Source organism: Nerophis ophidion, linkage group LG03 (genome assembly GCF_033978795.1).
Source record: "Nerophis ophidion isolate RoL-2023_Sa linkage group LG03, RoL_Noph_v1.0, whole genome shotgun sequence".
NCBI lineage: Eukaryota > Metazoa > Chordata > Actinopteri > Syngnathiformes > Syngnathidae > Nerophis > Nerophis ophidion.
Window position 1 is genome coordinate 38,005,324 of NC_084613.1, and position 27,324 is coordinate 38,032,647.

The window sequence follows — 27,324 nt, forward strand, 5'->3', positions numbered from 1 at the left end:
CCTACACAAAATAATTTGGCTGAGAAAATGAGTCTGGTTGCACAAAATCCTTCTTATGTAAATATGACGTTATCTTTGTTCGCATGCGGATCTATTCAGGGAAAAACTACAGTACATAAAAAGATTGGATTTAGAAAAAGAATATGAATTAGGCTTCATTCACTGCAGTAGGAATGTAGCCTTAATAGACTTAGTAGAGTCTCCACCGAGACTAAATTGTAAACAAAAGAAAATACAATGGTGGAGTGTCTTTGTGTTTGTTTGTCCATGTGCAAGTTAGTTAGCAGGCTACTTCCTGGTTAATGGAGAATAACAGAAGAGGAACACAGTATGGTTCTGCCAAGTAGCCCATTTCTTTGATGCCATTGTGACTCAAACTGAAATACAATTCCTTCAACCAGATCTATATTGTAATGGATTCTTCCATCTAATGTGCTGTCGCTCTGAAAAATTTGGTGGATATTGGTTTGGTATTGCTCGTCTAATCCTACTAATTGTGTCGGTCCATCTTTGTAATATACAAACGTTTGTATTACTGTGTCAAATTCATTATTGTGGAATAGACAGACAATCAAATGTGTTCTTTTTCCCCAGCGGACAAGGCCGTTTCAGACCAGAAGGCATTTTGCTACCGATTGGTGACAACAGGCACATGCTCGCTGCCCCTTTCTCAGCACATCACCAAGCAGATCTGCTGTTGCAGCGGCGTGGGCAAAGCCTGGGGAGATGGATGTGACCGATGCCCTTTGCCCGGATCTGGTATGGCCACACAAATTAAATTCTGTCCTATTACGGTTGTCCTGACAGCAATATTTTGGTACCGGCAGCGGTACCAAAATATGTTTTTTACTTTTCGATACTTTTCTAAATAAAGGGGACCACAGAAAATGGCATTATTGGCTTCATTTTAACAAAAAAATCTTACGGTACATTAAACATATGTTTCTTGTTGCAAGCAAAGAAGTATTTTGTCCTTAAATTAAATAGTGAACATACTAAACAACTTGTCTTAGTAGTAAGTAAACAAACAAAGCCTTCTAATTTGTCTGCTGACGTATGCAGTAATTTATTGTGTCATGTCTTTTCTATTGTTTTGTCAAAATTATGAAGGACACGCTTTAAAAGTGACTATTAATCCACTTGTTTATTTACTGTTAATATCTGGTTATTTTCCTTTTCAACATGTTCTATCTAAACTTCAGTTAAAATGTAATAATCACTCATTTTTCTGTTGTTTGATACTTTACATTAGTTTTGGATGATACTACAAATTTAGGTATCGATCCGATACCAAGTAGTTACAGGATCATACATTGGTCAAAGTCCTCGTGTCCAGAGACGTATTTCCTGAGATTATGAACATGATATGAATTTTTTTAGAAAGGAAAAAAGATTTTGTGACGATAGAAAATATCAATGTAGTCATAGTGGTATCCACGAGATACGCTCTTTGACTTGATAACATCCATCCATCCATCCATTATCTACCGCTACAATCGGGCGGAAGGTGGAGTACACCCTGGACAAGTCGCTACCTCATCGTAGGACTTGATAACATTACAGTGGATATCAGGTGTAGATCCACTCATGGCATTTGTTTGGATTCAGGAACGGCGTCATTAGCGGTGACGCCGGTGAGCTACGGTGTGTAGTGAAGAATGTTTAGCTATTCTTCGTCCTGCAAGGATGATGCTTTTAAGAAACATTATTTGTCGCCATGGAGGCGAGGATTAGTGATTTAGACATAACTAAAACACTGCCGACTATGGATGGATTTTAGCTGGTAGCTAGCTAGCCATGTCTTAAAGCACCTCTTCCTGAGGGTGTTTCTGTGTTTCTTTAGTTTTTAGGCCAAAATGCGTCCGTTTTCCCTTTTCTGTCGACACACCTTGTCGACTGGTAAGTACTCTGGGATTGTGCGCTGCCGAACATGCTCCTCTGCTCGTAAAACCAGCAATGTCATGACGTGGCGACGCACCGTCATGCCCGTTAAAAAAATAATGGCGAACCGTTACTTTTCAAATGAATACCGTTTGTGATTCATTTGTACCGCAATACTATCCTAGTAACGGTATATAGTACAATGTTATGTCCTATATTGAGTAATTTCCTCAAACTACAAACACGTCATTCTATCTTTTTTTTGTGTTACTTCTAGAACACATACTTGCTCAGTTGCGGTTTAAAAGTACTATGTGTAATCAGTGTTTGTGAAGCCTCTCAAAGAAAGACAAATTGAGTCAAGTCAGTCATCACCCTGTTATGTGCAAATGATTTTAGAATAAGCTCAAAATGTGTGTGAAGTGGAAAAAGACCAAAACATGATTCCATTTTGTGTCCACTGAGAGAAACCTTTATAACAGACAAGCAGAAGAAAATGAGTTGTCCAAAAGAAAGATGTTTTATTTTTTTTATTGACCAGTTTTATGTTCAACGAAGTAGAGGGAAAACGATGGGCGAATGGAGTTTATTGACTGGCCAATGATTTCTAATAATTGTCACTGATTAGCTGTTATAGACCGTCATGGCAGTGCTTCTGACTGACACATACTGTAGCTTCTGATCCGTCTCATATTTTCATTTTTAATGGCCTGACATTAAGTGTTGGAGTCATGTTTTGAACAATGCACATTTCTTGTGAGCAAGTAACAGGAGCCTGCAGTGGAGCCGTTTTCACTCCACCTCCTGTGATGTGGTTGCGGATCAAATTATCCTCATTTTGATCCACACTTCCATCAGTTGGTAGCTCCTTACATCCATGTTTCCTGCCTTGACCGCCACCATATTTAGTTGTCATTACTCACATCGTTATTCCAGATCCTTTCGGCATTGAGTTGCCACTCTCGGGTCGAATAAGGGACACTGTGGTTCTCACTTGTAATGGATTCACCATCTCTGAGGTTTACATGTCGCCCTCTGTCTGTCTCGCGAGCATGCAATTAGCAACAAGAGGTCAGTGAGAAATCCATGATTCTTTCAAGGTATTTGGGTTGCAAATATTCCAAAGTTCATCCTTCACCCTTTGTTGACAGACAGCTGCCTTTGCATGCATTATAGCAAAATGTGACGTCCTTATAGAAAAACTCATATTAACACAATTACACAGACTACTTTTTGATTCACACTTACACCAAGGCAATACATTACTGTACCAGCATTTGGAGCTTAGTACAGTATTGTATGTGATGTTGTAGTTAAGACCACATAGAAACATCAAGACTCAGAGGTGGGAGGACCAAATAAAAGACCCAGAGATTGAGAAATATTGACCAAATCAGCTTTTTGGGGTACTGACTAAGACGGACATTTTAAAAGACACTGTTAAGAACAAGCCTTTGAGAAGTAGTGAACTAGTCAAGACCCACACTTTAAGGACTATAACCATTTTAAGACAAATACCAAAGACTAATTAAGTTATTAATGACTGAAAAATAATGATTACAATATCAGTGAGAATACCCTATATTGTGATATTTTAATGCATTCATCATATTTTATTAATCATATTTCTTAGCTTTTTGACAGTTGTTTTAAGGCAACTAGGTGAGGGATCAGACAAAGAGCAGCTCGAAGACCTCTATGAAGAAGAGAAAACATGGACCCAGATTTCCCTCGCCCGGACGCGGGTCACCGGGGCCCCCCTCTGGAGCCAGGCCCGGAGGTGGGGCACGATGGCGAGCGCCTGTTCCCATGGGGCCTGGCCGGGCACAGCCCGAAGAGGCAACGTGGGTCCCCCCTCCAATGGGCTCACCACCCATAGTAGGGGCCATAGAGGTCGGGTGCATTGTGAGCTGGGCGGCAGCCGAAGGCAGGGCACTTGGCGGTCCGATCCTCGGCTACAGAAGCTGGCTCTTGGGACGTGGAACGTCACCTCACTGGGGGGGAAAGAGCCTGAGCTAGTGCGCGAAGTGGAGAAGTTCCGGTTGGATATAGTCGGACTCACTTCGACGCACAGCAAGGGCTCTGGAACCACTTCTCTCGAGAGGGACTGGACCCTCTTCCACTCTGGCGTTGCCGACAGTGAGAGGCGACGGGCTGGGGTGGCAATTCTGGTTTACCCCCGGCTTAAAGCCTGCACGTTAGAGTTCAACCCAGTGGACGAAAGGGTAGCCTCCCTCCGCCTTCGGGTGGGGGGACGGGTCCTGACTGTTGTTTGTGCTTACGCACCAAACAGCAGTTCAGAGTACCCACCCTTTTTGGGTACACTCGAGGGAGTACTGGAAAGTGCTCCCCCGGGTGATTCCCTTGTCCTACTGGGGGACTTCAACGCTCATGTTGGCAACCACAGTGAAACCCGGAGAGGCGTGATTGGGAAGAATGGCCGCCCGGATCTGAACCCGAGTGGTGTTTTGTTATTGGACTTTTGTGCTCGTCACAATTTGTCCATTACAAACACCATGTTCGAACATAAGGGTGTCCATGATCGACTTTGTAGTTGTGTCATCGGATTTGCGGCCTTATGTTTTGGACACTCGGGTGAAGAGAAGGGCGGAGCTTTTTACCGATCACCACCTGGTGGTGAGTTGGCTGCGATGGTGGGGGAGGATGCCGGACCGACCTGGCAGGCCCAAACGCATTGTGAGGGTCTGCTGGGAACGTCTGGCAGAGTCTCCTGTCAGAGAAAGTTTCAATTCCCACCTCCGGAAGAACTTCGAATATGTCACGAGGGAGGTGCTGGATATTGAGTCCGAGTGGACTATGTTCCGCACCTCTATTGTCGAGGCGGCTGATCGGAGCTGTGGCCGCAAGGTAGTTGGTGCCTGTCGGGGCGGCAATCCTAAAACCCCTTGGTGGACACCGGCGGTGCGGGATGCCGTCAAGCTGAAGAAGGAGTCCTATCGGGTCCTTTTGGCTCATAGGACTCCGGAGGCAGTGGACAGGTACCGACAGGCCAAGCGGTGTGCGGCTTCAGCGGTCGCTGAGGCAAAAACTCGGACATGGGAGGAGTTCGGGGAAGCCATGGAAAATGACTTCCGGATGGCTTCGAAGCGATTCTGGACCACCGTCCGCCGCCTCAGGAAGGGGAAGCAGTGCACTATCAACACCGTGTATAGTGCGGATGGTGTTCTGCTGACCTCAACTGTTGTGGATAGGTGGAAAGAATACTTCGAAGACCTCCTCAATCCCACCAACACATCTTCCTATGAGGAAGCAGTGCCTGGGGAATCTGTGGTGGACTCTCCTATTTCTCGGGCTGAGGTCGCTGAGGTAGTTAAAAAGCTCCTCGGTGGCAAGGCCCCGGGGGTGGACGAGATCCGCCCGGAGTTCCTTAAAGCTCTGGATGCTGTGGGGCTGTCTTGGTTGACAAGACTCTGCAGCATCGCGTGGACATCGGGGGCGGTACCTCTGGATTGGCAGACCAGGGTGGTGGTTCCTCTCTTTAAGAAGGGGGACCGGAGGGTGTGTTCCAACTATCGTGGGATCACACTCCTCAGCCTTCCCGGTAAGGTTTATTCAGGTGTACTGGAGAGGAGGCTACGCCGAATAGTCGAACCTCGGATTCAGGAGGAACAGTGTGGTTTTCGTCCTGGTCGTGGAACTGTGGACCAGCTCTATACTCTCGGCAGGGTTCTTGAGGGTGCATGGAGTTTGCCCAACCAGTCTACATGTGCTTTGTGGACTTGGAGAAGGCATTCGACCGTGTCCCTCGGGAATTCCTGTGGGGAGTGCTCAGAGAGTATGGGGTATCGGACTGTCTTATTGTGGCGGTCCGCTCCCTGTATGATCAGTGCCAGAGCTTGGTCCGCATTGCCGGCAGTAAGTCGAACAAATTTCCAGTGAGGGTTGGACTCCGCCAAGGCTGTCCTTTGTCACCGATTCTGTTCATAACTTTTATGGACAGAATTTCTAGGCGCAGTCAAGGCGTTGAGGGGTTCTGGTTTGGTAACCGCAGGATTAGGTCTCTGCTTTTTGCAGATGATGTGGTCCTGATGGCTTCATCTGACCGGGATCTTCAGCTCTCGCTGGATCGGTTCGCAGCCGAGTGAGAAGCGACCGGAATGAGAATCAGCACCTCCAAGTCCGAGTCCATGGTTCTCGCCCGGAAAAGGGTGGCATGCCATCTCCGGGTTGGGGAGGAGACCCTGCCCCAAGTGGAGGAGTTCAAGTACCTAGGAGTCTTGTTCACGAGTGAGGGAAGAGTGGATCGTGAGATCGACAGGCGGATCGGTGCGGCGTCTTCAGTAATGCGGATGTTGTACCGATCCGTTGTGGTGAAGAAGGAGCTGAGCCGGAAGGCAAAGCTCTCAATTTACCGGTCGATCTACGTTCCCATCCTCACCTATGGTCATGAGCTTTGGGTCATGACTGAAAGGATAAGTTCACGGGTACAAGCGGCCGAAATGAGTTTCCTCCGCCGTGTGGCGGGGCTCTCCCTTAGAGATAGGGTGAGAAGCTCTGCCATCCGGAGGAACTCAAAGTAAAGCCGCTGCTCCTTCAAATCGAGAGGAGCCAGATGAGGTGGTTCGGGCATCTGGTCAGGATGCCACCCGAACGCTTCCCTAGGGAGGTGTTTAGGGCACGTCCAACCGGTAGGAGGCCACGGGGAAGACCCAGGACACGTTGGGAAGACTATGTCTCCCGGCTGGCCTGGGAACGCCTCGGGATCCCCCGGGAAGAGCTAGACGAAGTGGCTGGGGAGAGGGAAGTCTGGGTTTCCCTGCTTAGGATGTTGCCCCCGCGACCCGACCTCGGATAAGCGGAAGATGATGGATGGATGGATGTTTTTAAGAGTGCATCATTGATAACCATTAACCTAAAATTAGCATCACCTCTGTTGTTTGCAAACTTGCCCTGTGTCACAGCAACAGGTCACTGTTATGAATGACAGGAAGAAAAGCTCTGAACCGCTCAGGGAGGAAGAGTTTGTTGCCACCTGTTGGTTTGCATGTGTACATCGCTCAAACTCAATTGTAAGATGCCTCCGTCTTTTTCAGGCCGTCTTACATTTAGCTTGGAATTTTCATTTTCATATTGGTTTATGGCAGGGGTCAGTACTCACTCTTACTACTACTACTACTATTTTCCCCCCTACATACTTCTGTAGTGTCCAGCGCCCTGGGAAGTTGAAACATTATATTGCACTTGAAGTTCATATGCAGTTCTACGCCACCTGTAACAAAATGATAAAATAGACTTCCAGAAATCTATTCTGATCACTTCAATTGGACACACCTGGTAACATCTATTGGAATGAGAATAAAAGGAACATAATGTCACTGTATTGAAATCCAAATTGCCCATAATATTTCTGGCTTTGGCTCAACATGAGTTGTAGAAAAGGAGGGCGTGACAAAAAAAGTGAAACAAAGTTTCATATCCAACCAGGAAGAAGATGTGTGCATACTGGCACTAAAATCCCCATAACGACACAAAATGACATACAGGACAAGCAGATCCTGAATATGTACGGCCTTTTCAAATATAAAGTGTTTTTTCTTACATTGATTTTAATGAGGGGCAGCACGGTGGAGAGAGGGGTTAGTGTGTCTGTCTCACAATAAGAAGGTCCTGAGTAGTCCGGGGATCTTTCTGTGTGGAGTTTGCATGTCCTCCCCATGACTGCCTGGGTTCTCTCCGGGTACTCCGGCTTCCTCCCACTTCCAAAAACATGCACCTGGGGATAGGTTGATTGACAACACTAAATTGGCCCTAGTGTGTGAATGTGAGTGTGAATGTTGTTTGTCTATCTGTGTTGGCCCTGCGATGAGGCGGCGACTTGTCCAGGGTGTACCCCGCCTTCCGCCCGATTGTAGCTGAGATAGGCCTCAGCGCCCCCCGTCACCCCAAAAGGGAATAAGCGGTAGAAAATGGATGGCTGGATGGACAAAGTTTCATATCCAACCAGGAAGAAGATGTGTGCATACTGGCACTAAAATCACCATAACATACAAAAACTAACATACAGGAAAAGCGGAGCCTGGATATGTACGGCCTTTTCAAATATAAAGTTGTTTTTATTTCATGGATTTTAATGAGGGGCAGCACTGTGGAAGAGGGGTTAGTGTGTCTGTCTCACAATACGAAGGTCCTGAGTAGTAGTCCGGGATCTTTCTGTGTGGAGTTTGCATGTCCTCCCCATGACTGGGTGGGTTCTCTCCGGGTCCTCCGGCTTTCTCCGACTTCCAAAAACATGCACCTGGGGATAGGTTGATTGGCAACACTAAATTGGCCCTAGTTTGTGAATGTGAGTGTGAATGTTGTCTGTCTATCTGTGTTGGCCCTGCGATGAGGTGGCAACTTGTCCAGGGTGTAAGCCGCCTTCCACCCGATTGTAGCTGAGATAGGCACCAGCGCCCCCCATGACCCCAAGAAGAATAAGCGGTAGAAAATTGATGGATGGATGGATTTTAATGACATTTACCAGTGTTGGTAAAAAACAAGTTCCATTATTTTCACACAGCCCAAAAAATGTGTCAGGACAAATTCTGTCGTATTAGTAAAATGAATCAGATGACAGTGCCTTCATTCACAACTTACACACGTGAGTCGGCATGCCCGGAATCTGGATGCGAGAATACAAATATGAGAAACAAGCGTAACGTCAACGAGAGAATAGGGCCCATACCCAAAAACACTGTGTCCAATACCTAATCATAACTTATTATTTTTTTCTCCATTTCTCTCTATTTTTTTAAACTGGACCTATTTCAATTGTATCTGAATAAACCCTGGTTTATGGTTTTCCAACACCACAGATCACTTTAAAGAGATCTGTCCAGCTGGTCACGGATACACCTACTCCCGCTCTGATGTGCAGATTTCTCTACGACAATTGGAGGAATACGATCTTCAGAGTACTGGGCTGTCATGGGAAGAGCAGAACCCCACATTTCCTCAGCTACCGTCTTCCCAGCCTTCATTGCATAGGCCTGTCCAGCCTCAATATCCCATTCACCCACCGACACCTCAAATACCACAACGGGCGGAGTACACAGAAGCACCCCAATCACCCAGGCACCCTGTCACACCACAGCAGCCCATCCATCCTTATATTGCGGCAAGAGAATCACGTCGGCAGCCTGAAGGTGAGAGTAATGTTTGGTACTTTATTTAGTCCCGTATTTTTCGGACTATACAGCACACTTCAAATAATTTTATTTTTCAGAAATCGACAGTGCACCTCATAACCTCTGTGTGCCTTAAGTGCATATTAATTTTAGTTGTAAATACTGACCTTGGAGCAATTTTGTTGGGTACATGGTGTAATGATAAGAGTGACCAGTAGTGGGCAGTCACACACAATAAATGCGTGTGGACTGCAGGCTGATGCCTGTTCAATAAATTACTGGCTTACTAAATTACTAGGTGAGCAAGCAAGCCCAAATGTTTATGTTTCATTGAGAATATAGAACATTGCACATGGCGTTAAAAAGGCCAGATGTTTTAGTATGACTTTGGTAAGCTACAAAACCGCACCATTTGAATGATTGTTGGCGCATTACGGCTACCATCGTCGGACGTGCAATGCATCAACATATGAGTATTAATTATGTTGTGTGCATAAGGACCTTAAAATGGCACTTATTAGGAAAGACCTATTCAACTGGTGGCCCGCAAAAGCTTTTACTTTAGGCCACCGAACAACAAAATAGGCCTGATGAAACCATTCAAAACTAGTAGAAGATGACAGTATCGACCATAAAAAAAATCTCAACAAATCGAGAAAATCTGACTTTTAACAGCAACTGGACAACAAATTATGAATGTATTGAAATTGCTGACTTTGTAATGTAATTTGTATTTGTGGTGGTGTTGTTTTTGGCTGTTTAACTCAATCAAATTTGGTTAAATACATTTAGCGCTGAATTTGACGAGCAGAGAGCGATGAAGGTTTAATTGTGTTGAACTACATGTGTGCAATGTTTGCTGTGTGTATTAACACCAAACCTTCTATTTTATTTATGTAACATACGCAATGGACATTATTTATGTCAATTTACAATGGATGTCATACTTTTGTAAGGTTAATATTTTCAGTTTTACAAACCTCAATAAAGGAAGACATATAAAGAAATACAAATGAGGAGGCAAACACATTTTAAAAAAGGAACATCACTCATCGGTCGACAAGCAACACTAAATTGATCTTAACGTGTGAATGTTGCCTGTCTATCTGTATCGTCCCTGCTATGAGGTGGCGACTTGTCCAGGGTGTACTCCGCCTTCCGCCCAAATGCAGCTGGGATAGTCTACAGCCACCCCCGTAAAACATAATATTTGCAACATTTTGACCATTACATGTTATGTAGACCACAAGGAAGTGTTTTAAGTGTAGAAAAAATATATAATATGACCTCTTTAATACACCTTATAATCTGGTGCGCCTTTTGTATGAAAATACACCTGAATAGACATGTTCATCGGCATTTCACTTTACAATCTGGTACACCCTATAGTCCGAAAAATACAGTAGTCATATGTTTATTTGACTGTACTTGAATGTATAATAGACTGTATTTATATTATTCACATGTGAATAATTCTGTATAATAGACAGTATTTATATTATTCACATGTAAAAAATACCGAAGTGTTTATTGTTTATTGTGAGCGAGCTGTGGTGCTGAATTTCCCCCAGGGATCAATAAAGTACTTTCTATTTTATTTTATTTAAAAAGTACCCATGATTGTCACTCACACACACTAGGTGTGGCAAAATTATTCTATTCTATTCTATTCTATTACAGTATATCCTAAATGGCAAAAAGACAATGTTCTTTACAGAATAAACTCCTCGTCCTCGGAAAAAAAAGTTACGTATAAAGAACTTTTGAACTATCCTTTGTATAAATGCTGCAAGGCAGAAGAATGATTTAATAAGATTATTTTATTTTCAAAGGGAGGAAAAATCATTTGTGAAAATTTCAACATCGACATGATGATTTGATCACCACAAATAAACAATTGACCCTACATGTTCTCAAAACAATCCAAGCAAAAATGTTCCAATATGCATGTTTGATATTCTAAATCATCAGGTCTCTTTGTTGATGCCTCTGAAGTACTTTTTATTGCTTGCACAAGATTTCCAATATCATACAAATCTGTAAATACTTTTCAGACATACTTTACTCAGCATCTCTTGTTCAGTTTGGCATTTTGTCTGCATGACAATTTAAACATAGCTTTATTTCCGTAACTTAGAAGATACCATATTTGTCATGTCCTACCTTTAATAGAATTAGGTTATTTTAATATTCTGCGTGCACACTTCCCCTTAATCATAAATACATTGTGGAATCAGTCATTTAGCTACATTGAAGGCAAACACACAAAGACATCAATGCTTCTGATTAATCCCACCTCTTCTTTTTATCTTGCGACAGATGTGGAAAATCCGAGACCGGTAAGTTTTACCCTTTTGCCACGTTCTAATGTTTAACATCTGCTTGGGCCATATTGTATTGATTTGGTGTTCATTGGTTTTGTTTATAATTCTTGTCGACGCTCATGTCTAATTAGCAATGAATGGTGATGGTAAGATAACTGTTAATATATACTTGTGTTCTAGCCGGCTGTTGTGACGGACTCGCCATTGAAATATCAAGGTATCATTTGTCATGATTTTGTTTATGCAGACAGTACAAATAATAATGTGCTTTCTTTAAAAGCCAAAGTCGAACAAATTCTATTTTTATGACACTGGACAACTTTAAATGTGTTCTAATTTCAATGCAACTTTTCCCACAACATAAAACATGAAGAAAATTAATCCATCTTCTGTACCGCTTGTCCTTATTGGGACCGTGGGTAAGCTGGAGTCTATCCCATCTTACTTTGGGGCGGGTACACCATGGACTGCTCCCTAGGCAATCGCAGGGAACATGTAGAAAAACAACCATACACACTTACATTTACACCCAGAGTCTCTAATTTACAATTTGTGCATATTTTTTGTGATGTTGGAGTAAGCTAGTGCACACGGGGAAAACATAATGACTCCACACAGAAATACCCGTTGACGAATAGAGATTCAAGCCTAGATCTCCTGACTGTATGGCCAATGTGCTAACCTCGAGACCACTGTGCGGCCCTGTATATAAATGGTATTCTGCATATTGCACTTAGCAGTGCAATGTTTTGCTACAAGGTAATTATTTCCATTTCTGGTTCGATGTTTATCGTCACACTCTTGCTGGCATCAGAAAAAAAAAAGAGAAAAGCTTTTCTAACGTTCCATGTTCCGTCATGCATGACTACCAGTTTAAAGTGTCTGTTTGGCCATTTTTAAAAAAGATCTTGGTTGAGCGCCAAGTTGTACAATTTTAAAAAAAAATGGACAAATCTTTTAACTTTAACATTGCCACATACGTCATTTTAACCTGGGCTATGCATAAGCATGAGATAACTTGGAAAAATGTTTTCATTTTAACCATATGTAGTACTGTGAACACAATCTACGCATCCTCTCCACTTGTGCCTGGAAACCACTGAAAATTAAATTCTAACTAATTCTAATGCTTGCCATTGTCCTATTCTAAACAAAGAGAAAAGTATGGATTATTTTTAGTGACAGTTAAGGCGGTATAATTTGGTAAAACAAGCAATGCATAATTTAAGTACAGTGTTAGTGGTTGTATCCATTTATACTTGTCCCAAATACATCATGGCTATTATTGTTCTTCCTGCTAGAAGTTGCTCCAGACTTTCCAGCCAAGCCTGATCCAAAAGAAACAATTCCCACAGACTCAGGTAAGACACACAATATAAAAGTATCCAACTGGGCGTAATATGAATTCTTATTTTAGATTATTTTCTTTGGTAAAATTAATAATGTGATGAGTGGAACACATCTAGGGAAACAACTTGTCATGATTTATTTAAAGCTTAATATAAACACTTGGAGTGTGGGAAATGTCCCTTAAATTCTTTATAAATGCTTTAGCCAAATAACATTCTAAAACTTAGAATGCAGCAATGCAGTAGTCTCAGTTGTAACTTATGGGTTACATAGTTGATGTGATGATCATTCATAATTTGCATATTTGATTTAATTGCTGATAAGCTTATCTATTATTATTTACAGTTAGAGAGTTAAAAGGAAATAGATTTGTTTTATACATGTATTTGATATTGATTATTTGAGAAACATTGACATTGAATTGAGTTGTTTTCTACTCACCCCCGGGAGTTGAAGGGAGCAGTGGGCAGCAGCGGTGAGCGCGACCGGGAGATATATATATATATATATATATATATATATATATATATATATATATATATATATATATATATATATATATATATATATATATATATATATATATATATATATATACACATATATATATATATATATATATATATATATATATATATATATATATATATATATATATATATATATATATATACACATATATTAGTATTACATAGCACAAAGACGTGGGCCGCACTGTTTGAGTGGAGATCTGCTTCCTAACTAAAGTGCAATTTAAATGTTGCCAGTCATACAAATGAAACACAAAAACCATTATTTTTGTCAAAGCATTTCTCATTACTAAAATACAAGATGTTGATATACCAAATTGTTTTGCTGTTGATTTCATAATACAAAATGTGAGTCATGGATACCAACATTTTCTTTATTTTAAAACAAGTGTATTCTCTTTGTTTGGGATAACTATGAATATAAACATTACAAAACTGAGTTGCTTTGGGCAATTTTCATTTCGTAAAAGTAGCTCTTAGAAGAAAGAAAAGGTTGGAGAAATTGGTTTAGAGTCTGGGCAATGTCGAAGCAATAAAAAAACGTTGCAACAATTGCTTTGTGGTTTTACTCACCCTGATTTTCTGGACGTCATCATTTTTATAAATGCTTACAAGGAGTGCAGGAGATTATGCTGCACTTTTCTTTTGAAAAAGTGTGAGAAAACCATCATAATGTTATAATGAACAGAAAGTGTCTTCATCCCTCCCAGGATATAATTCCCATAATGGTCCAGTTTAGTAAAGGCATTTTACCACAGTTTTAAGAGTCAACGCTAATGTCAGTTTTCTTCCTGACCCAGTGCACACTAGAACATTGTACAGTGTACACTATTGATAAGACCCTCTTCCCATGTGGCAACACCGTGCGTGTCCCTGTTATATTTTTGATCTTTTCCCAAGGTATTGACGTGTGCGTCACCACCCCTTCCATATGTGGCCATGGGAAATGTGTTCCTGTGCAGACTGGCTACACATGCCAATGTGAGCTGGGATTTAAACTCAGTGCTCTTCAGACAACCTGCATTGGTAAACAACTTTGACTGCAGCTTCTGATAAAGATCAGCCCAAATGCCAATACAGTAGGTCTCTGAAATGTATTTTGTCCTTGGCTCTGCAGATGTGAACGAGTGCGAGGGTGATCCATGTGAAGGAAAAGGCAGTTGTTCAAACAACTATGGCTCTTATAGTTGTCAGTGCTACAGTGGCTACAGCCAGGCGATCACCCAAAACAGGAAGTTCTGTCAAGGTGAGCGAACATGACAGCAGTGACCACCATAAACTTATGTTATAGCTGTTTGCATTCTGGGAAGCTATTGTTTGTTTTCCTTCGTTCTTTCTGTAGACATAAATGAGTGCAGTATGCCCAACAAGTGCCAGAATGGCCAATGTGTCAACACAGAAGGCTCTTTTATCTGTGAATGTAACATTGGCTTTACCAAGTCCTGGAGAGGTCAATGTGAAGGTAAGCACACACACACAAAGACTTGGCATCTGGTACATGATAGCGTATCACCTCTGAACGTTCATTAGATCTCGATGAGTGTCAAGATCCCAGTTCCTGCCCCAGTGGTGCCTGTGCCAATACTGTGGGCTCCTTCCATTGCCAGGTCTGCAGTCCTGGTTATAGGCCAATCAGTGAAAGATGTGCGGGTAAGTGTAAATCCAAAATGCATCTTATCACCAGCAACATCAAATGTGTGGGGGGCACTCAAGTGTGTTGTAGGAGATGCCCCCTCAGCCTGTTCTTGACCACCAAACATAAGACTCACACATCACCAATCTTACTTCTTTGCAGCACTTTTAAGTAAAGAAAAAGTAATTTTTGAACTTCCTGTATAAGCCCGCACTGGTTGTACAGCCATTACCTCATGGAGGACAGCTTTGTAAAAACTACCGGTAAATAAATAAATAAAACAGTCTTCGTTACACATCTTAAAATGATTACTGAAATGCTGCCAACTAACCGTCAATCAGTTATAGACTACAGTGTCATTTTATGATTTTGTGTTTCTTTAGCAAAAATACTAACCTAGCAAAATGTTGCTGTTAAAATGTAACGGTATTGTTTTCAGTGGAGCTCACACCGCTATGCTGATGTTGTTGTGCCCTCCTGTCCAACTCCTTAATGATGCATTGTTGTACTGTATATAATATATGACTTCTATTACAAATACAGTGTATATGTAAAAAGTGGATAAAACGCACAATAGTACTTCTTGTTGCCGCACACTGGCAGACACAGGCATGTACACAGCATTAAAGCTACTGAGACACCAAACATCGAATTTTAAAGAGAGTTTATTAAATGTACATTTAATTCCAGCATCAAGGCTAACACACTTCCTTTACATTAGTGTGGGACTTATTTAAAAATTGGAAAAATAACATAATATCTTTTTTGTAAGGGGCGCTGGAAGCCGGCAGACCCGTCAGCGATCCTGTTCTGTCTCCCTGTAATGTTTGTCTGATCTTGAATGGGATTGTGCTAAAAATTGTAATTTTCCTGAAGGAACTCTCCTGACGGAATAAATAAAGTACTATCTAATCTAATCTAATATGGGACTTTTAACTGTCCACATCAGATGTTCTAAAGCAGTGGTTCTCAACCTTTTTTCAGTGATGTACCCCCTGTGAACATTTTATTAATTCAAGTACCCCCTAATCAGAGCAAAGAATTTTTGGTTGAAAATAAGAGATAAAGAAGTAAAATACAGCACTATGTCATCAGTTTCTGATTTATTAAATTGTATAACAGTGCAAAATATTGCTCATTTGTAATGGTCTTTCTTGAAATATTTGGAAAAAAAGATATAAAAATAACAAACAAACTTGTTGAAAAATAAACAAGTGATTCAATTATAAATAAAGATTTCTACACATAGAAGTAATCATCAACTTAAAGTGCCCTCTTTGGGGATTGTAATAGAGATCCATCTGGATTCATTAACTTAATTCCAACCATTCTTCACAAAAAAATAAATCTTTAATATCAATATTTATGGAACATGTCCACAAAAAATCTTGCTGTCAACACTGAATATTGCATTGTTGCATTTCTTTTCATAGTTTATGAACTTACATTCATATTTTATTGAAGTATTATTCAATAAATATATTCATAAAGGATGTTTGAATTGTTGCTATTTTTGGGATAATTTAAACAAATCTCACGTACCCCTTGGTATACCTTCAAGTACCCCCAGGGGTATGCGTGCCCCCATTTGAGAACCACTGTTCTAAAGTACTGTATCTGTAGAACACGGAGCATGCATTGGAAGCATTCATAACACTTCTGGAGCCAGCTCCAGCTCGTGGTGCCCAAGACCAGACTTAAGACCAGGGGAGACAGGGCCTTCTCTGTGGTCGGCCCTAAGCTCTGGAACACTCTGCCCCTCCATATTCGAACTGCTCCCACAGTGGAGTGTTTTAAGTCTCGTCTTAAGAACCATTTTTATTCTCTGGCTTTTAACACTATGTGAGTTGTGTGGTCCTCTGTTGTCCTGTGTGTTTTAAAATGTGGATTTCTATTTACTGTTTTAATTGGTTTCACCCTTAAAATCGTTTTTAATCATATCTTTTTTATATTGGTTTTATATTGGTTTTATATGTATTTATTTTTATTTTTTGTTTGTATTCAGTCATTGGTGGAGCTCAGGATAGTATTTGAATGTTATTTTTAACATTGTTGTGCAGCACTTTGGAAACATTTTGCTATATAAATAAAGTGGATTGGATTGGATTGGATTCTGAAGCAAAACATTCATTTACTGCATCATAAACTTTACTGCATCATAAACTTTACTTACTATTTCGAGTTTAAGTTACATGATTGTTTCAAAAATTATTTAATTTACATAAAATATAAATGTTTGTGAACAAATACAAATGACAAATTATTGAACCTGAAGCCATCCTGAATATCAAAAGCTTAAAACTTCTGTATTTTTAGGAAAAATATCCTACATTTAAACATTGCCACAGACCGTAGTATATCTTATAATGCAGTTTTAACTTTATATAAACCAGTCCTATCCAATTAGTGGGGTGGGCCCCTGGTTGGGGGAGGAGGTTGAGGGCGCAATGCGATGCCAAGGGGGTCATGCTTTATCATGCTTCAAACCCCGCTTCGAAAAGCTGTGGAATGCTAAATGTGCTCATTGTAATCAATAATTCTGACCTCATCCTTTTTATTTACAAAAAAACAATCAGCACAGATTATTTTATTATCTTTTGTTTTGTAGGTCAGCATGTTTTATATATTGTGCTCCTGAGTTAATGTTGCTTATCAATGTAATTGTATTACTTATTGATTTTATTTACATGGCTTTTTTTAGACTCAATCGGCCCAAACATTTTTTATAGTTTAAACAAAGATTACATTTTTTAATCAGGCAAATTGATGCACTTTAAATCTTTTCTGTTACAGACTAAAATACAATGATAGTAAAGGCATTCTTTATTGTAAGTTAACCTACATTTCTTTCCCTTTTTTTCCTAATGTTAATAGTGATATTATACGCATAACAATTTAATAAACAAACAATACTATTTACAATGGAGAGGGGTGTCAGGGGGAGTGTTTTCTTTTCCTACAGTGTCGTAACAAAAAATGTTTGAGAAGCAATGATATAAACAAACGGCACTGTTGGAAAAAAGCTGCCATTGGCAAAACAATGGCCCCACTTGGCTGTAAAAAGACACAATGCACAACATCAAGCGCAGAGCAAGGTGTATAATATTTGGTGATAGACAGGTATTGAAGGTGTTTCAATTAAAAATTATGATACAATCCAGGCTTCTTACAATTTATTGTTCGTACATATAGAGGATGACATTATTGTACTATATACATTAATTATCGAACATGTGGCAATGATGGTCTGTGAGGACAAGCAGTGGCTGAGCTTCGCCAACTACTGTCCTAGCATGCAAACTACACTGTTTTTATGGAATTTTTGCAAGCCCGTGTAAACAAAGATTGTTTTGACAATTCTAAGAAAAAACTAAATTCCTTTCTCTGAACCACTGCATGGAAATAACTAAATTTTCCATGTGATTGTTGAAAGCATTATGCATCAGATTACATTTAAAATCTACTCTTCACAAATGAAATTGCCAGATGCAGAAAAGATGACACGGCAACAGGTTGTGGTGGTAATGAGCTGTTGACAGTCTGTGATCCCACACAGAATTTGTGCTGGTTTGACTGAATTGTGGCTTTTTTGCTGGTTATGTGTTTGGACTGTATGTAAATTACATTTGTTTTTATACTTCAAACTTTTCAAACAAGCGTGGATATTTTATGGAACACTATAAGGGCCATATGACCGGCTAAAACCACAGTGATGATGGCTGTGTTGTACTCTCAGCGCTCTTCTCTCAGTCTATTCAGTGCCTCCTTGTATGAAATATTAGCTCAGTAGCCCCTGCAATATCCACAATACTGTTCAAACATCCTCACTGTTATTGTTGATCTACTGGCATCAGTGGCCCCTGCAAAAAACATTGTTTATAATATTTTTATTTGGTAGATTCCAAATATTTTCTCTTGGCCACAGCCTTGAACAAACAGCATGTTGTTGTTGGAGAGCGCTGACCACCGTACAGATAGGCCCACTGAAGGCCGGCATTACTTTAGTACCACTGCAGGGCTAGTGTAGGTGAGGGGACAGAACAGTAACTGTGAAGATGTATGAGAAGGTCAAACAGCCAATTCCCTGCTCTGAAGAGGCCCCAATTTACAGACAACTCCTCAAGGTTAACCATCCTGTCATCTACGGTCCGGTGTAAAACTCTTGCTGTGGTCTATTAGATTTTAATACAAGTGGCAACCCCGCACATGTGGTGCATGCTGCTAACAATGAACCCAAATGTGACCCTGTTACATAAGCGCCTGACTGGTATGACCTACCACATCCCCTCTCCATGACCTTGAACCCTCTAATTTGTTTGGAAACCTGAGCTCCTTGGTTGAGTATTCCAGAAATGTGAAAAGTTGAGACACTAAATAAAATAGACTTCACAAGTGTTTCTTCACTTCTTTTCTTCTTTTCTTCACCTTAACATTGATTTTCTTCTCCTTAGAGAAAATAATTGGCCGGCGTGTATTATTTATTTATCCAGTTTCCAGACAGCACTTCTCATGGACTAGTTTGTTTGTCAGCCTGCTAATACTGTTGTATCAATCTTCCATGAATAAATGCAAATTGAAAGGAAAATTGAAAGCAAACATTTTGTCTGCATAATCTACACCCAAGCCAGCTGGCGCTCATCCAGCATGTACAGGCTGTTTGTATTTTTTTTATTTTTTTACAGTACGGGAATTTGCGCCCATTTGGCCGGGTCGTAGATAAATTTGTGATTGTGAACCGCTCCATTGCCTTGTAAGAGATTAGCACAAAGGCTAAAGGAGGCCAAACAAAAACTAATCTGTGACTTTCTGGTTTTGTTTAAGCTGAATCTATCACCGCTCTTTCTCCACTGCCTTTGCAGATGAATAATGTAAGAGTCTTTCTTCTACGTATTATGTAATGCTAGTACTCTGACTCGGCATCTTCACATAATCAGACTTCTTGTTTGGTTGTTAACACTTGACGGATTCCACTATATAATAACAACACGTCAGCCACAGGTTGTAAATGTTGGCTGTATGACTCATCATGTGAAAAACACTCGCAATTGTAAAAGGGACTAATTAGACAGTTCTTATTTGTGTACAAATTATGCTGTTATCACACTATGACATCAATTAATGTGTTAAACATAGTGGATATTTATATTCTGTGTGTGTGTTTCAAAAACATATTTTAAAACTACAGAAATATTTTAAACAATATAAAAATGTGAATTTAAGAAACTGACAATATTGTCTTTGCTGTGTCTGCAGATGTAAACGAGTGCCTGAAACAAAACATATGCGGCCGTGGAAGGTGTGTCAACATGGAGGGCTCTTACAGGTGCAACTGTTTCCAGGGATACAAACTCACACTGGACAACGTATGCCAAGGTAACGCCACAGCAGCCAGTTAGATCCATGACAAAGCAACAGCTGTGTATACATAGTTTCCACGCATGCTACTGCAGATGCTCCATGACACATTTGAAAGGCTTTTTAAAGGCTACAAATAGCTTTAGTGTTATTTTTTACTCAATATGAGCCCCCTTTCATTTTCTACTATTTCCAGATGAGAATGAATGTTTGCTGCAGGGGGTCTGTGCCCATGGCCGTTGTGTCAATCTTGAAGGGACCCACAGATGCATTTGTGGTCATGGTTACCAAGTCACCTCAGATAGCAAAGCCTGTGAAGGTCTGCAAAAAATAATTCTGTGGCTCTCTGCTACCCTTCTCAGCTCATAGCGTTTTTTAAATTGTCCAATTTGTTTCTTAGATATCAATGAATGTGCAATTAGTAAAAATTGTCCACAAGGAATCTGCATCAACACTCCTGGTTCCTACACCTGCAAGAGCTGCAATCCAGGGTTTCAACCATCAGTTGATGGGCTTAGATGTGAAGGTAGGAACACATAAATCAAATTTTTACCTCCTCAAAGCAAATCTTAAAAATAAACATCTCACATTTTAACATGTTTTTATCTCTTCTCAATGTACAATACTACATAAATTAAACTTTGACATAACTTGATGTAGTTAGGGCCTAATCGACTAAAGGTTTGTATTTATTTAAACACGCGCAAACTTGAAAGTACATGCGAAACTAATCTACTAAGTTTGTGCTCAGAGAATTGCTTGACTTAAATGAACAAAATAAATGCGCAATCCATATAGCGTGTCTGTCTACATGTATATAGATAGATAGATAGATAGATAGTACTTTATTTATTCCGTCAGGAGAGTTCCTTCAGGAAAATTACAATTTTCAGCACAATCCCATTCAAGATCAGACAAACATTACAGGGAGACAGAACAGGATCGCTTACGGGTCTGCCGGCTTCCAGCGCCCCTTACAAAAAAGATGACATACAGGTAAACAAGGGGGGGAATAGAAGATTAAAATAGAATATGTGATGATTATTCAAACACCCACAATAGTTGGAGGAGGAGATGCAAGTGTAATCGTTTAGGGAGCGCAGTGTGATTTATCAAGACTGAAACTGGTTTGTGTCTGCTGTTTTACGACCATATTCAGCACGTTTAGAACATTTGGAGAAGCAGCCACTTATGCGTAACTGCGCCATGGTTAGAAGTAGACAGTCAGTGCAATTTTGACAGACAATGGAGAGAGGGAATCTATCTGTAATAAAAATATTTGACATATCTGTCCAGCAATTCCATCATTGATCTGATGAATGACTTATGGGTTGATCTGAAGACAGCACTCGTGCTGGACAATTAATATAATTTTAATTTCGATTTCGATTATGGCTTTTGACAACTATCAAAATATATCAATCAAAAAATAAGGAGTAATGGGCTGCGCAACGTGCAATCAAATACCAGAGCTTGTGACGGTGAAACAGATGAGGCTCGAATGAGTGACAAAAGAGCATGTGTACTAGAAGTTTAGGATGTCACAATGGTTGCTTTTTTAATTTGATATAGGGCTATTATTGTGAAGCTTGTGTGGTATAACAGGCAAGAACACAGCAAAAGGTAATAAATAAAAGATTTATTCAATTAATAAAAGGCTAAGGAACAAAAATACTGGTGCTAACAGAAAGGCAGACAAAAGCGCTAGCATGGAAAGCTAGGAAAACGAATGGAACACAAACACTTGGCACGAAGGCACAAAAAAAAACTAAACGACTAGCATAAAAGTTAGGAATAAAACAGAGCTTAGCGTGGAAGCTAGCTCGAGAGAGCATGAAACACAAGACGTCAACTGTTGCATGGGAGCAAATTAGAGTCCCAGAATGAATGAACAGAAAGGGCTGGCTTATATAAGGATGGTGATTAAGAAAAACAGGTGTGCGGGAACCGACAGTAGCAGGTGGAACTAATATGTGTTTGGTTCTAAAAAAAGGCCCAACTTTTCAGACTTCTGTTTGTTAAAAATGTTGTGCTTGTGTTCTACATGATGTGGAAGTACCATGGTTGATGTGTTTTAAGTAGCCCCTTGCATTTGTATGACACTTCTAGATTTAGTCAATAGTCTATGAGAATTTTCTTAGATTTCCACAAGATCTTTGGAATTTCTCACCTCACAGCTCCAGCAAGGCAATAGTGGCCTCTGCTCAGTACTGTTAGTCACCTTTTCTCAAAAATGGCAGCCAGAAAGTGTTTTTGGGATGCACAAATTGTATATCCAAACCGGAATAAGAAAGAAATTGGACATTTTTTTTCTGGGGAGCTGAAGACCCTTTACTGACAGATGTTTTGTAAACAGTTCAGTCCGATGCCAGATTTTCAAATATTCATCCAATGATATATAATATTCTTTACTGTTTGCTGATAACAATTAGCACATAACCGGTTAAAGGGGTGAGTCTTTATTTTGCTTTGAGTAGTGGCACAGGGCTGAAACCGACCCTTCGCTCCTGGCCATTTGCAACAGATTTGATGTAGTTGGGAAAGAAGGCCAAGGAATTTGAACTTATCGGCCAAAAGGAGAAGAATTCAGATTCACCCTGTACACAACTTAAGATGTATTTATTAAAGGAAACTTACAATTGTGCCCTATCGGAGTAATACATCATATCAAAAGACTCTTAAACTAGCTAGTTTTTAGTGATGTTTAAACCTGAGTAACAGTACAATACACCAATCTGATTGGTTAAGTGGAGCTTTAAGGTCGAGGGGGTTGTTAGACAGATTCAGAATCCAGTAAGTATAGTAGAATAGTAGAAATAGAGAGGCTTAAATTAGATAATCATTGCATTATGATGCATTTTTTTTAATCAAAATATAAATTCAGCCAAATCATAGCATGTCTTTGTGCCAATTGGTAACACTGAGGTTAACATTGATACAGGGGCGGCGTGGCTCAGTGGGAGAGTGGCGGTGCGCAACCCGAGGGTCCCTGGTTCAATCCCCACCTAGTACCAACCTCGTCACATCCGTTGTGTCCTGAGCAAGACACTTCACCCTTGCTCCTGACGGGTGCTGGTTAGCGCCTTGCATGGCAGCTCCCTCCATCGCTGTGTGAATGGGTGAATGTTGAAGTAGTGTCAAAGCGCTTTGAGTACCTTGACGGTAGAAAAGCGCTATACAAGTACAACCCATTTATCATTTATGGTGACAGACTAAACAGGAACTAAGGAGTCAAACGACGGAAAGTGGTACAAAAATGGAACAAAAACTACAAAATGGAACGATCCGAGCAGCGGATCGCAACAGGATCCCCCCCCCCCAAAAGGACGGATCCCAAATGTCCCAAAAACAAAAAATACTTGAACACCCCCCACAACAAGAAAGTTCACGAACGAAGGTGGCGGGTCTCCAGGTCGTGTGTCCCCGAATCCACCGAGGACAAGTCTTGTGGCGGCGGCGGATGGAACTCCGCTGCCGCGAAAGTCTTGACGGGCGACCCCAAAATAGGCCACATTGGTGGCCGCCGAGAAGGTGGGCGTGCGTGGCGCCAAAAGTAGAGCAGCCTTAGAGTTCTTAGAGAGGGCCGCCTGCAGGCCCCAGATTGCTGAGACGTCGTCATGGAGAAAGCAGGAGGTGAAGCCGTCATCGCTGTAGAAGCAGGAGGCGGAGTCGTCGTCGCCGTGGAAGCAGGAGGCAGGAGCGTCGTCGTCGCCGTGGAAGCAGGTTCGGGTGCTGCAGCCGAAGGCATCGTCATGGAGACAGGCGTAGTAGTCGTCGACCTGGAGACAGGCGTAGTAGTCGTGGACGTGGAGACAGGCGTATTTGTCGAAGCAGGCCATGGTGTGGGCTCCAGCCCCGAAGCATGCGCTTGTGTGGGCTCCAGCCACGGAGCAAGCGCTGGTGTGGGCTCCAGCCCCGAAGCAGGTGCTGGTGTGGGCTCCATTCCCGGAGCCGGCGCTAGCGTGAGCAGGTGCTGGTGTGAGAACCAGGCAAGGGTCAAGTACTGGTGTGAGAACCAGGCGAGAGTCAAATGCTGGTGTGAGAACCAGCCTTGAGTCAGATGCTGGTGTGAGAACCAGGTGAGGGTCAGATGCTGGTGTGAGAACCAGGTGAGAGTCAGATGCTGGTGTGAGAACCAGGCTTGAGTCAGATGCTGGTGTGAAAACCAGGCTTGGGCTAGGACTAGCTACAGGTGCTAGCCGTGGTGCAGGTGGAGGCAGCATAGCGAGCCGCAGTTTGACAGGGCGGAACACCGGTGGAGGAGAACGCGCTGGAGGTTGTGGCTTAGCGGGTCGAAAAACCGGTGGAGGAGTTCTAGGAGGAGGCTGTGGTTTAAAGGGTCGAAAAACCGGTGGAGGAGGTCTACTAGAAGGTTGCGGCTTGACGGGCCGAAAGACAGGTAAAGGTGGCCACATAGGAGGTTGCAGTTTGACAGGTTGGAGAACCGGTAAAGGTGGCTTACATGGAGGTGGCGGCCTGGCAGGCCGAAAAACCGATAAAGCTGGCCTACATGGAGGTTGCGGCTTGTCAGGTCGAAAAAACGGTAAAGGTTGCCTGCATGGAGGTTGCTGCTTGGCCGAGCGCAGCTGTGCTACCTCCATAGCACAGTTACCAGCACAAGCCCCCCCTCAAGACGCGGATCCCAGACGCGCTCCCTGTGGTGTGAGATTTTCTCTAAGGGTGGCGGAGGGAGGTCAGGAGGTGGGTAGACTCCTCCCCTCTAGATTGTCCAAATTGTCCTTTAGAAAAAGGAGAAAAACCCTTTGACTTGGGCGGGGCTTGAGACCTTTGGGGCGGGGTCAAAAATGTAGGAGAATGTGGTTGATCAGACCTACACTTAGCCAAAATGTCCTGATAGCATTTTATCTTATTATAAATGTAAAAGTCATTAGAGGATGGCTGAAAGAGAGGGTCTTTAAAAAAAACTCACTGTTGCTGATGTCATCAACGGTGGGCGTGATTACGTCACCGGGGGGCGTCGATGAAATGACGTCATCCGCGCCGGTCTCTAGCTGAGAGTTAGCCCAGTCTGTGAAACACTTAGCAAAGTGTGCAATGGGATCACCAAAGAACTGTGGAGGGGAAGTGCTGCTTGTTGTTGGCTGTGTTTAGGAGGTGGGAGTCGTGGAGTGGGAGTGTCACTGTCGCAAGACGAAGCCTTTTTCAGCGACTACAGCCTACGCTGACTAGTGCAAGCGTTTCAGGAAGGGAACTCACCGGACCAGGTGGATTCGATTGGGACCAGGTAACCATCCGGGCCCCACATCATATCCTCACCTGGCTCGCAGCGGAGAGTCTCTGCTTCTAACGCTTTGAGCACCATCCACGTGCCTTCGTCGAAGACGTCTTCGTGGATGCCTGACGCGGAAGAACTTTTCTTTGTTGCTGGGACTCTACTGTGAGACTTCTGTGGCATAGTGATGCCTGGTTCGTTCTTCCAGGCAAAAACACAGCGTAAGGTAAGATGCAAAGTATTTATTAAATAAATAAAAGGGTTAGGGAAAAAAAATACTGGTGCTAACAGAAAGGCAGACAAAAGCGCTAGCATGAAAAGCTAGGAAAACGAATGGAACACATACACTTGGCACGAAGGCACAAAAAGAGAAAAAACGACTAGCATGAAAGCTAGGAATAAAACAGAGCTTAGCGTGGAAGCTAGCGAGAGAGAGCATGAAACACAAGACGTCAACTGTTGCATGTGAACAAATTAGAGTCCCAGAAAAGGCTGGCTTATATAAGGATGGTGATTAAGAAAAACAGGTGTGCGGGAACCGAGAGTAGCAGGTGGAACTAAGATGTAACCATGGTGACAGACTAAACAGGAACTAAGGAGTCAAACGACGGAGAGTGGTACAAAAATGGAACAAAAGCTACAAAATGGAATGATCCGATCAGCGGATCGCAACAAGTATGCCTAATTAATAATCACTAAACTCAACAAAAATAATACTGCCCATGATTTTTTGGGTTCACGTAATCCCGGACATAGTCACACAATTGGCCAATAAAACAGAATCCGCTGATAAACTCAAAATAATATCAGGGAAATTGGCATAAATGTACAAACCCCTTTTCCATATGAGTTGGGAAATTGTGTTAGATGTAAATATAAACGGAATACAATGATTTGCAAATCCTTTATAACTCAAATTCAATTGAATGCACTAAAAAGACAAGATATTTGATGTTCCAACTCATAAACTTTATTTCTTTTCTTTTTTTGCAAATAATATTTAACTTAGAATTTCATGGCTGCAACACGCGCCATAGTTGTTGGGAAATGCCATGTACACCACTGTGTTACATCACCTTTTCTTTTAACAACACTCAATAAATGTTTGGGAACTGAGGAAACTAATTGTTGAAACTTTGAAAGTGGAATTTTTTCCCAATCTTGTTTGATGTAGGGCTTAAGGCGTTATACAGTCCGGGGTCTCTGCTGTCGTATTTTATGCTTCATAATGTGCCACACATTTTCGATGGGAGACAGGTCTGGACTGCAGGCGGGCCAGGAAAGGACTCTTTTTTTACGAAGCCACGCTGTTGTAACAGTTGTCTTGCTGAAATAAGCAGGGGCGTCCATGATAACGTTGCTTGGGTGACAACATATGTTGCTACAAAACCTGTATGGACCTTTCAGCATTAATGGTGCCTTCACAGATGTGTAAGTTACCCATGCCTTGGGCACTAATACACCCCCATACCAACACAGATGCTGGCTTTTGAACTTTGCGCCTACAACAATCCGGATGGTTATATTCCTCTTTGTTCTGGAGGACACGACGTCCTCTGTTTCCAAATATAATTTGAAATGTGGACTTGTCAGACCACAGAACACCTTTCTACTTTGCATCAGTCCATCTTAGATGAGCTCGGGCCCAGCGAAGCCAGCGGCATTCCTTGGTGTTGTTGATAAATGGCTTTCGCTTTGCATAGCAGAGTTTTAACTTGCACTTACAGATGTAGCGACCAACTGTAGTTACTGACAGTGGTTTTATGAAGTGTTCCTGAGCCCATGTGGTGATATCCTTTACACACTGATGTCGGTTTTTGATGCAGTACCGCCAGAGGGATCAAAGGTCCTTAATATCATCCCTTACGTGCAGTGATTTCTCCAGATTCTC

At 41.7% G+C, this 27,324-nt stretch overlaps 1 protein-coding gene across 6 annotated transcripts in view; it reads left to right on the forward strand.

Moving 5' to 3' along the window:
* LOC133549554 (latent-transforming growth factor beta-binding protein 2-like) overlaps positions 1-27,324 on the forward strand; it is a 333,835-nt gene that overhangs the window by 213,173 nt on the left and 93,338 nt on the right. For 3 of the 6 annotated variants that reach the window (XM_061895071.1, XM_061895074.1, XM_061895073.1), the window contains exons 11-22: positions 595-759; positions 8,697-9,026; positions 11,328-11,347; positions 11,513-11,549; positions 12,634-12,693; positions 14,113-14,238; positions 14,330-14,458; positions 14,555-14,674; positions 14,743-14,862; positions 20,099-20,218; positions 20,397-20,519; positions 20,601-20,726. In XM_061895071.1, coding sequence (XP_061751055.1) covers positions 595-759; positions 8,697-9,026; positions 11,328-11,347; positions 11,513-11,549; positions 12,634-12,693; positions 14,113-14,238; positions 14,330-14,458; positions 14,555-14,674; positions 14,743-14,862; positions 20,099-20,218; positions 20,397-20,519; positions 20,601-20,726 — 1,476 coding nt within the window. The remainder of the gene's footprint in view (positions 1-594; positions 760-8,696; positions 9,027-11,327; positions 11,348-11,512; positions 11,550-12,633; positions 12,694-14,112; positions 14,239-14,329; positions 14,459-14,554; positions 14,675-14,742; positions 14,863-20,098; positions 20,219-20,396; positions 20,520-20,600; positions 20,727-27,324) is intronic. The other 3 variants (XM_061895075.1, XM_061895076.1, XM_061895072.1) reach the window with 2 other exon arrangements.